This window comes from Loxodonta africana, chromosome 13 (assembly GCF_030014295.1).
Source record: "Loxodonta africana isolate mLoxAfr1 chromosome 13, mLoxAfr1.hap2, whole genome shotgun sequence".
Taxonomy (NCBI): domain Eukaryota; kingdom Metazoa; phylum Chordata; class Mammalia; order Proboscidea; family Elephantidae; genus Loxodonta; species Loxodonta africana.
Genome location: NC_087354.1, coordinates 12,304,540 through 12,315,969, shown reverse-complemented (window position 1 = coordinate 12,315,969; position 11,430 = coordinate 12,304,540). Strand labels below are relative to the sequence as shown.

The window sequence follows — 11,430 nt, the reverse complement described above, 5'->3', positions numbered from 1 at the left end:
CAAGTCTGTCAGCTCCACCAAATCCTTTATATCAAGTTTCTCTGATTTGCTAGGTGTGCAAGCTTCTTAGAATGTGAGAACAAGTTCATTATACATGACCCGTTCCTGAATCCTGAGCCTTTCAGCTTTCACCTTTTTGCATTATTTAATTCAGGCCCCACAGCCAGAAGGACCAACTATCAAGACTGCAGCTCCACGTCCTCCCTGAGCAACGTGCCCACCACATCCCTGGCTCCACCTCGTGTGGCAGCTCAGCATGGAAATGCGGGCAATTTTCTCGTGCAGAGAGGACATGGAAGACGTTCGGGGGCAATCTGTATTACAGTTAAGAGAAGGGGCTGCTTCCTTGCAGTAACACAACCTCTTCTAAGAAATAACCTCCTTAACCAAGGAAGTCTCATGTACTCTTAATGGGAAAGTGCATCTTTGCCCTTGAGAAGAATCATACAACGCAAATGGGCTACTGCCATCATGAAGCACTGCCTACGCTCTGTGACAAGTTTCTAGGAAAGTTAAGACTGCCTGTTTCTGAAATAAACGGTGAAGCAAACATGCTGGGGATGCGCCACCTAGTGACCAGAGCTGGAAGTGTTACTCAGCTATATCAATGCACCTAGCCTGGCGCTGGGTTGGGTTTTAGTCTGAAAAAGGAAACCCTGGTGGCATAGGGGTTAAGAGCTATGTCTGTTAACCAAAGGTCAGCAATTCAAATCCACCAGGTGTTCCTTGGAAATCCTACGAGGGGCAGGCAGTTCTACTCTGTTCTTTGGCATCACTGTAAGTCGGAATCTACTCAACGGCAATGAGTTTGGTTTTCTTTTTTTTAATTTTTATTGTGCTTTAAGTGGAAGTTTACAAACCAAGGCAGTCTCTCATACAAAAACTTTTACACACTTTGCTATATACTCCTGGAAACCCTGGTGGCGTAGTGGTTAAGTGCTACGGCTGCTAACCAAGAAGTCGGCAGTTCGAATCCGCCAGGCGCTCCTTAGAAACGCTACCGGGCAGTTCTACTCCATCCTATAGGGTCACTGTGAGTCGGAGTCGACTCGACGGCAGTGGGTTTTTGGTTATATATTCCTAGTTGCCCTCCTCTAATGAGACAGCACACTCCTTCCCTCCACTATTTTTGTGTCCATTCAGCCATCTTCTGCCCTCCTCTGCCCTCTCATCTCCTCTGCAGACAGGAGCTGCCCAGATATTCTTATGTGTCTACTTGACCCAAGCTCACTCATCACCCGTATCATTTTCTATCCCATAGTCCAGTCCAGCCCAGCCCGTCTGAAGAGTTGGCTTTGGGAATGGCTCCTGTCTTGGGCTAACAGAAGGTCTGGGGACCATGACCCCTGGGGTCCTTCCAGTCTCAGTCAGACCTTTAAGTCTGGTCTTTTTATGAGAATTTGGGGTCTGCATCCCACTACTCTCCTGCTCCCTCAGGGGTTCTCTGTTGTGTTCCCTGACAGGACAGTCATCGGTTATAGCCAGGTACCATCTAGTTCTGGTCCCAGGCTGATGTAGTCTCTGGTTCATGTGGCCCTTTCTGTCTCTTGGGCTCGTAATTACCTTGTGTCTTTGGTGTTCTTCATTCTCCTTTGCTCCAGGTGGGTTGAGACCAATTGATGCATCTTAGATGGCCGGTTGCTAGCGTTTAAGACCCTGGACTCCAAAGTGGGATGCAGAAAGTTTTTTTAATAGATTTTATTATGCCAATTGACTTGGATGTCCCCTAAAACCATGGTCCCCAAACCCCTGCCCCTGCTACGCTTGCCTTCAAAGCGTTCAGTTTATTCAGGAAACTTCTCTGCATTTGGTTTAGTCCAGTTGTGCTGACCTCTCCTATACTGTGTCTTTCCCTTCACCTAAAGTAGCTCTTATCTACCATCTAATTAGTGAAAATCCCTCTCCCTCCCTCCCTGCTCTCATAACCATCAAAGAATATTTTCTTCTCTGTTTAAACTATTTCTCAAGTTCTTATAATAGTGGTCTTATACAATATTTGCCCTTTTGCAACTGAATAACTTCACTCAGCATAATGCCTTCCAGATTCCTCCATGTTATGAAATGTTTCACGGATTCATCATTGTTCTTTATCAATGCATAGTATACCACTGTGTGAACATACCATAATTTATTTATCCATTCATCCGTTGATGGGCATCTTGATTGCTTCCATCTTTTTGCTGTTGTAAAACAATGCTGCAGTGAACATGGGTGGGCATGTATCTGTTTGTGTAAAGGCGCTTATTTCTCTACGATATATTCCAAGGAGTGGGATTGCTGGATCGTACGGTAGTTCTATTTCTAGCTCTTTAAGGAAGCACCAAATCGATTTCCAAAGTGGTTATACCATTTGACATTCCCAGCAGCAGTGCAGAAGTGTTCCAGTCTCTCCACAACCTCTCCAACATTTATTATTTTGTGTTTTTTGGATTAATGGCAGCCTTGTTGGAGTGAGATGGAATCTCATCGTAGTTTTGATTTGCATTTCTCTAACGGCTAATGATTGTGAGCATTTCCTCATGTATCTGTCAGCTACCTGAATGTCTTCTTTAGTGAAGTGTCTGTTCATATCCTTTGCCCATTTTTAATTGGGTTATGTCTTTTTGTAGTTGAGTTTTTGCAGTATCCTGTAGATTTTAGAGATCAGACGCTGATCAGAAATGTCATAGCTAAAAACTTTTCCCCAGTCTGTAGGTAATCTTCTTACTCTTTTGGTAAAGTGGTTTTGGTTTTTAATCAGAAAAGATTCTGTGCTCCCAAAACCCCATTCGAGGCAACTGCTCAGCTAAGTGATCCATTCCCCTTTCAGGTAAACTCCAATTAATAAATAATTTGATGAAGAAAATGTTTTTTGCCCATGAGATTTATGGAAATTCCTGAAAAACATTTCATAGCTTCTAGGTCTAATAGGTTGGTTAACAGTGTTCCAGTTATTAATACATGCAGATATTTAAAACATAATACTTAGATTCTGTTTAGGAGAATGACAACATTTGAAAATGGATGGTGGTGATGGGTGCACTACATGGTGGATGTGATTAATGTCACTGAACTGTATACTTAAAAATGGTTAAAATGACAAATGTTTTGTTACATATATTTTACCACACATACACAATACTCAGATATCCAAATCTGAAAGGAAAATGCTAAGAATTTTTAAATGTTTCAAGAGAAACACTGAGTAAAACCCACTTTGCATTAATAATTGTTTTTCCTTCTAATAAAGGGTATACAACAGATTTATAAAGACTCAAAACCATTTTTGACAGCAAGACACATTTTTCTAACACTTCCACCATGTGTCAATAAGCCGGCCAATTACGAATATTTCTGTTGGAATGGGGTCATGTCCTAAAAAAAAACATTTAACACTTAATAATAAAGATGTTATGATTATTCAAGATAATATTTAAATACAGAAAACCTACAGGATACACACCTACAATATTTCTTAAAGTAACAGGTCATTTTATTAGTTTTTCAGTAGTCGTACAACTGTTCAAATCACTAACAAGACTCAAACTACAGCCTGGAGACACAGAAGTCCTGCAGCTTACCTGAGTTACAGATAAAGACCAGGGTACACAGATAATACACTGCAAAACTTACAGATGGCTGAAGTGTAGGTAGGTAACTGTATTTAGCTAACAGAATAAAAATGCTCTGCACTTTCTGCTATCACAGCTGAAGAGCCTTTCAAGGCAGATTACATTCAGGCCAGAGAAAAGTGACAGTCTTTGACTTAAGCAATACAAAACTAAAGTCATGGGAACAAAACGGATTTTCAATCACTGCGCAATCTGTTCTTCTAGTTTAATTAAGCAAGTTTACATTTTTTCACAGAAAAAAAATATTTCAAGCAAGCAAAAATATATTCCAAATAAGCATGGTTCTATGACTTACTTATTTTACCTTCATTAAGGCAGGCAAAGTACAGATGCTGTACGTTAAACACAAACACATCACCACATGTCACGTTACTGTCTACAGGCAAAAGGACTTTTTCTAAGCTGCTCCTCTCTGAAGCATATCACAACCACAGTTAAATGTACAAAGAACCATCTGCTGGTCCAACGTAGCCAACTCCAATTAGCAAAACATCTATTAGCGTCCATATTCCCAGGCCACCAAAGCTGAAGAGCTTGCCCAGGCCCTCCCGCCACTGGCCCAGGTAGAAACGGTCAGCTCCAAACCCACCGAGGGTGATGCTGCAACATAAAACAAGGAATTCGTAAGACTTTCTCCAAACCAACAGCAGCCAATCTGTGTTTTAATCACTGTACTAAATCACGTTTCTGAAAAGGCCTCAAAATATTATCAACTTTAACTATAACACAAATGATTATTTCATGATTTTATACTATCAAATAATCACAGGTAAGATTTTTTAAAAGTCAAAAATAAACATGTAATTTTTAGCTGTACTGAAATCTAAATGTTTTCTCCTTTAAAGAAAAAGAATTGAACTTGCTCCTTTTTAATCTTGAAAATGGTCAAGAGAACAAAGCAGGCAACCCGGTCAACAGAAAGACACTCAGTTAGGAGTCAGGAGTTGGAGTCTTGAGTCAGCTCAGACACAATCTAGGTGACCAGGATCAAGTTCTGTAACTTTTTTAGTCACTCTTCTCTAAAAATTTAGTGTTTGGACTAACAGACTTTAAAGGTCATTTCAAATTCTAAAATCTAACAATATTAGGACAGCTTTTCATTGTATTTCTTTTTAAGTTTTTCTTATTAAAAATTTCAAATATATACAAAGGTAAAAAAGTAAAGAGAACTGTACCCATGATCCAGCTCCAACAATTATGGGTACTTAACCAACAATGGTCCATCTAGACCTTTATCCCTCCCTGGCTTCTCTGACGCAAACCTGGTTATATCATATACAATGATTATTTTTCAAGATACTATATTGAACTCTGAGAAGAAAACTATTCTTCATTTTTAAAAGTCGTTACATGTGCCATGGTAACGTAAGATGTGAACGGTAAGGTAAACTGGGTGAGGGTTGTATGAGAACTCTCCATTACCTTTGCAACTTTTCTCTAAATCTAAAATTATTCCAAAATTAGAAGTGTACTTTAAAAAAAGAAGATGTTAAGTTCTAATCTGAACCATTTCTGACAAAGACTGTTGCCACTAACCTTGTTTTTGTTATTTTTCTATCTTGGATTTCTCTTTTGCTGATATATTACACCATCCTGCCAGGCAGGACCCTTCCCCTTCCCCAGCCCAAACCCTAATGCAGTGGTTCTCAATGGGAGGTGATATTGGCCCAAGGGGGATATATGCAAAGTCTGGAGACAGTTCTGATTGTCACGACTGGGAGTGCCACCGGCACCTGGGGGGTAGAGGCTGGAAATGCTGTTAAACGCCCCACAGTTCAAAAGACAGAGAGTTGTCCAAAACATCAACAGTCACGAGGGCGAAAAATCCTGTCCTAGGCTAGTCTGCAAACCTCAGAGATTCGGGGTACCAATTCTAAGCCTCCAACTCTAGACGACACAACTTTTTAATTTATAGGCAATTTTTCATGTTTTTCTCTGTCATTTTCATTTTTCTTCCCAGGTGTTCAGTATTAAGAACTGTATTTTTTGTTTATAATAAGAAGGAAGTTACTAAAAAATAAAAAATGTTGTTGTTAGGTGCCATGGAATAGGTTCCAACTCATAGCGACCCTGTGTACAAGAGAACAAAACGCTGCCTGGTCCTGTACCATCCTCGTGATCATTGTTATGTTTGAGCCCATTGTTGCAGCCACCGTGTCGATCTATCTCACTGAGCGTCTTCCTCTTTTTCACTGACCTTCTACTTTACCAAGCATGATATTCTTCTCCAGGGACTGGTCCCTCCTGATAACATGTTCGAACTATGTGAGATGAAGTCTTGCCATCCTCACTTCTAAGGAACATGCTGGCCGTACTTCTTCCAAGAAAGATTTGTTTGTTCTTCTAGCAGTTCATGGTATATTCAATATTCTTTGTCAACACTATAATCCAAAGGCATCAATTCTTCTTCAGTCTTCCTCAGTTACTGTCCAACTTTTGCATGCAAATTGTTCTTGCTGTTGTTATTAGGTGCTGTCGAGTCCTTTTGACTCACAGCAACCTTACAGGACAGAGCAGAACTGCCCCACAGGGTTAAAGGAACTCCTGGTAGATCTGAACTGCCAACCTTTTGGTTAGCAGCTGAGCCATTAACCACTATGGCACCAGGGTTCCGCATGCATAGCAGGCAATTAAAAATACCATGGCTTGGGTCTGGTGAACCTAAGTCCTCAAGGTGACATCCTTGCTTTTTAACACTTTAAAGAAGTCTTTTACAGCAGATTTATTTGCCCAATGCAACGCGTCTTCTCATTTCTTGACTGCTGCTTCCATGGGCGTTGACTGTGGTTCCGAGAAAAATGAAATCTTTGACAACTTCAGTATTTCCTCTGTTTATCATGATGTTGCTTATTGGTCCAGTTGAGGATTTTTGTTTTTTTTATGTTGAGGTGTAATCTATACTGAAGGCTGTAGTCTTTGATATTTACCGCTTAAGTGCTTCAAGTTCTCTTCACTTTCAGCAAGCAAGGTTGTGTCATCTGCATATCGCAGACTGCAAATGAGTCTTGCTCCAATCCTGATGCATTCTTCTTCATATAGTCTAGCTTCTCAGATTATTTGCTCAGCATGTAGACTGAGTAAGTATGGTGAAAGGATACAACCCCGAGGCACACCTTTCCTAACTTTAAACCACGCAACAGCCCATTGTTCTGTTCAAACGACTGCCTCTTGGTCTATGTACAGGTTCCTCGTAAGCACAATTAAGTGTTCTAGATTCTCATTCTTTGTAATGTTATCCATAATTAGTTATAATCCACACAGTTGAATGCTTCACATAGTCAATAAAACACAGGTAAACATCTTTCTGGTGTTCTCTGCTTTCAGTCATGATCCATCTGACATCGGCACTGATATCCCTCGTTCCATCCTCTTCTGAACCCAGCCTGAATTTCTGGCAGTTCCCTGCCAATGTACTGCTGCAACCTCTTTTCAGTGATCTTCAGCAAAGTACTATCTGTATGTGATATTAATGATACTGTTCGATAATTTCTGTATTCTGTTTGATCACTTTCTTTGGAAAGCGTGTTCTTCCCTTTTGATTTTCTAACTCCAGGCCTTTGCATATTTCATTATAATACTTCACTTTGTCTTCTCAAGCTGCCCGTTGATATCTTCTGCTCTTTTACTTTATCATTTCTTATGTTCGTTTTCACTACTCTACATTCAAGAGCAAGTTTCAGAGTGTCTTCTGACATCCATTTTGGTGTTTTCTTTCTTTCCTGTCTTTTAAACTACTTTTTGCTTTCTTTACGAATGATGTCCTTGATGTCATCCCATTACTTGTCTGGTGTTTGTATCAAACCTATTCTTGAGATGCCCTCTAAATTCAGGTGGAAAATACTCAAAGCTGTACTTTGGCTCTCATGGACTTGTTTTAATTTTCTTCAGCTACAGGTTGAACTTGCAGATGAGGAATTAATTGTCTGTTCTCCCGTTAGCCCCTGGCCTTGTTTGGACTTGTTCTTTCCACAGATATAGTCAATTTGATTCCTGTATATGCCATCTGGCAAGGTCCATGTGTATAGTCACTGTTTATGTTGTTGAAAAATGGTTATTTCCAGTGAATGGGTCATTTGTCTTGCAAAATTCTATCATATGATCTCTGGTGTAGTTTTTATCACCAAGTTCATATTTTCCAACTACTGATCCTTATTCTTTGTTTCCAACTTTTGCATCATAATCACCAGCAATTATTAATGCATTTTGATTACATGTTGGAACAATTTCAGCCTGCAGAAGTTGGTAAAAACCTTCCATTTCTTCATCTTTGGCATTAGTGATCAGTGCGTAAATTTGAATAATCGTCTTATTAACTAGTCCTCCTTGCAGACATGTACTATTCTATCAGCGACAGCACTCAGGATAGAACTTGAAATGTTCTTTTTGATGACGAATGTGACACCGTTTGTCATGGATTGAATTATGTCCCCCCAAAAATGTGTGTATCAATTTGGCTGGGCCATGATTTTCAGTATTGTGTGGTTGCCTTCCATTTTGTGATTGTAATTTTATATTAAAGAGGATTAGGGTGGGACTGTAACACCACCCTTACCCAGATCACATACCTGATCCAATGTAAAGGGAGTTTCCTTAAGGTGCAGCCTGCACCACCTTTTATCACTCGAGATAAAAAGGAAAAGGAGGCAAGGAGAGAGTTGGGGACCTCATAAACCAAGAAAGCAGCACCAGGAGCAAAGCACGTCCTTTGGACCCAGGGTCCCTGCACCTGAGAAGCTCCCAGACCAAGGGAAGACTGATGACAAGGACCTTCCTCCAGAGTTGACAGAGACAGAAAGCTTTCCCCTGGAGCTGATGCCCTGAATTTGGACTTCTAGCCTACTCTAGACTGTGAGAAAATAAGTTTCGCTTTGTTAAAGCCATCCACTTGTGGTATTTGTTATAGCAGCACTAGATGACTAAGACACCGTTCCTCTTCAATTTGCTATTCCTGGCACAGTAGGCCATTTGTGACTGTCTGATTCAAAATGACCAATACCAGGCCCTTTCAGCTCACTAATGCCTAGGATATTGATCTTCAAGTGTTTCATTTTATTTTTGACAACTTCTAATTTTCTTAGATTCATACTTCGTACATGGCACATTCCAGTTATTAATGGATATCTGCCAACTGTTTCTTTTCATTTTGAGTCATGCCACATCAGCAAATGAAGGTCCTGAAAGCTTTTCTCTATTCGTGTCATTAAAGTTGACTGTACTTTGAGGAGGCCTCTTCCCCAGTTGTATTCTGAGTGCCTTCCAATCTGAGGGGCTCATCTTCTCACACTGTATCAGACAATATTCTGCAGTTATTCATAAGGTTTTTACTGGACAATTTATTTTAGAAGTAGACTTCCAGGCCCTTCTTCCTAGTTTGTTGTAGTCTGGAGCTCCGATGAAACCTGTCCACCATGGGTGACTCTGCTGGTATTTGAACTACCCATGGCATAGCTTCCATAGTCACAGCAATGCACAAGCCACCACAGTACAACAAACTGACTAGTGGTGGAAAGAATTTTAAAATATACATTATAAATCTACCTATTTTAAATAGTCTATGGTGGAGAAATTAGGCATTTCCCAACTCACAGTACATTTAGGATTGGAAATCCTGATTGGTTCTCACAATCAATAACAATAACTCAATTATGGCATCTCTAGACTGCACAAGCATCTTGGGAAAAAGGCTAACATTCCTGCCATTAAATTACACTAAGGCCCTGATCTGGTCATCTAAACATCAACCTGTAGCTATACATTTCCTAGAATGTATCTGACACGTGATAAGACACAAGACAGGGAGTAGCTTGGCTGAGCTCGGTTTTGCAAGATTCCACAATTTCACAAGAAATCAGATGGCATGTTTGTTTTAATGTACTAGTAACAAAGCTTACCTCAGAGCCAGAGCAGTAGACCATTTATAACCTCCAGTCCAATTGCAGTATAACATTTTGGGAAAAGTACGGTTACCTTAAAAAGAGGAAAATATTCCACAAAGAAATACAGATATAAAAATACTTCGATGCAGAGACTTTATCGTAAGTAATGGCCTCATAATTTAAAATATAAAAGATTGATACTTTTTATGATAATCACTATGAATGTTATTTAGAACAAATATGAAAAATAAAGTCTTTCCCACCTATAAGCATAGATTTAATGTTTAAACCAGTTCAATAAGGGTTACAGCTTAATAATGTAAAATGCCTTACCAGACGGGTATCAAGACTTACAATAAAGTTAGAGTAAATAAACCAGTGTGGTACTGACATATACAAATCAGCCAATGAGAAAAGATCACAGAAAAGGAACCACGAACATTTAAACACTTCACGTACGACAGAGGTAACACTGCAGGTCAAAAGGGAATAGGTACTGGGACAAATGGTTATCCATGTGGAAAAATTAGTGAAATTGAATCTCTACCTCAAAACATACACCAAAACCAATTTCAGGTGGATTACAGACCTAAATGTAAAAGGCCAAACTTAAAATTTTTAAAAGAAATTATCTTTATGATTCTGAGGTAGAAGATTTCTTAAACAATAACCAAAAAGGACAAACTATGAAAGACTAATAACTTTAAGTCATTAATTTAAAAAGTTCTGTTCATCAAAAGATACCATAAAGAAAGTTAATACGCCATCTGGAGCAAGGGACAACAAAGAAAACAAAGACACAGGGGACATATTAGTCCAAAGGACTAACAGAACAACAACTACCACAGCCCCCACCAGACTGAGTCCAATATAACTAAATGGTGCCCAGCTACCACCACGAACTGCTCTGACAGGGATCACAATAGAGGGTCCCTATTGTGGACACAGCTGGAGAAAAATGTAGAACAAAATTCAAACTCACAAAAAAGACCAGACTTACTGGTCTGACAGAGACTGGAGAAACCCAAAAGCATGATCCCTGGACACCCTTTTAGCTTAGTTCTAGGAAGTCACTCCTGAGCTTCACCCTTCAGCCAAAGATTAGACAGGCCTATAAAACAAAACGGGAGTAAAGGGGCACACCAGCCGAGGGGAGAGAACAAGAAGGGAGGAGGGGACAGGAAAGCTGGACAAACGGAATGCGGAACCCAAGCTCGAGAAGGGGAGAGTGGTGACATATTGCAGGGTTAGCTACCAATGTTCCAAAATGGTATGTGTATTAATTGCTTAATGAGAAACTAATTTGTTCTGTAAAACTTTACCTAAAGCACAATAACAATAATAACAAAAAGTTTAAAAAAAAAAAAAAAAAGGTCAGAATCTGAGAGAGGGCTTTAGGGAAACCAAATAATTAGTATCCAAAATATAAACAAATTCCTAAAAGTCTTTAAGAAAAAGACAAAAATTAAGAAGGACAACAAGTATTAGAGAGAGTCTGGATTATTAAGGACTGTTGTGTCCTACTGGTGGGAATGTAAATTGACACAATCATTTTGCAAAATAATACATGTTAGGGACTATATACTACACAATTCTTACACACGTGCAACTAACAGATAGGGACAAAAACTTTAATTGCAACCCAATCCGTAAGAGCAAGAAATTATACCTAACACAAACACACGGGAGAATGAACAAACTGGGCCACAGCCTTGTAACGGATTATTCCAGGAGGCAGGGGGCCGGAGGAAGGAAAAGGGCCCAGGCAGTTACAGCGCTCTCAGCACTGTTTCAGTTCACTTAGCTCAAATTCAATTACTGTGTATTATGCTTTAGAGCTTACATATTTTTCCTTTTATCAAGTATTACATTTAAAAATGTAATAAAAGAAAAGCATATGAGGATAATAAGTTTTGTTCTAGCTAATAAAACTTTAAAAGGCA

The 11,430-nt window shown here is 39.5% G+C and overlaps 1 protein-coding gene across 2 annotated transcripts in view; it reads right to left on the bottom strand.

Annotated features, from left to right (window-relative positions):
* Positions 1-456: 456 nt before the first annotated feature.
* Positions 457-11,430, bottom strand: part of TM2D3 (TM2 domain containing 3) — a 25,003-nt gene continuing 14,029 nt past the window's right edge. For both annotated transcript variants that reach the window (XM_003420608.4, XM_010600158.3), the window contains 2 exons: positions 9,503-9,578; positions 457-4,211 (listed from right to left, as the gene is read on the bottom strand). In XM_003420608.4, coding sequence (XP_003420656.1) covers positions 4,046-4,211; positions 9,503-9,578 — 242 coding nt within the window. In that variant the 3' untranslated portion in view covers positions 457-4,045. The remainder of the gene's footprint in view (positions 4,212-9,502; positions 9,579-11,430) is intronic.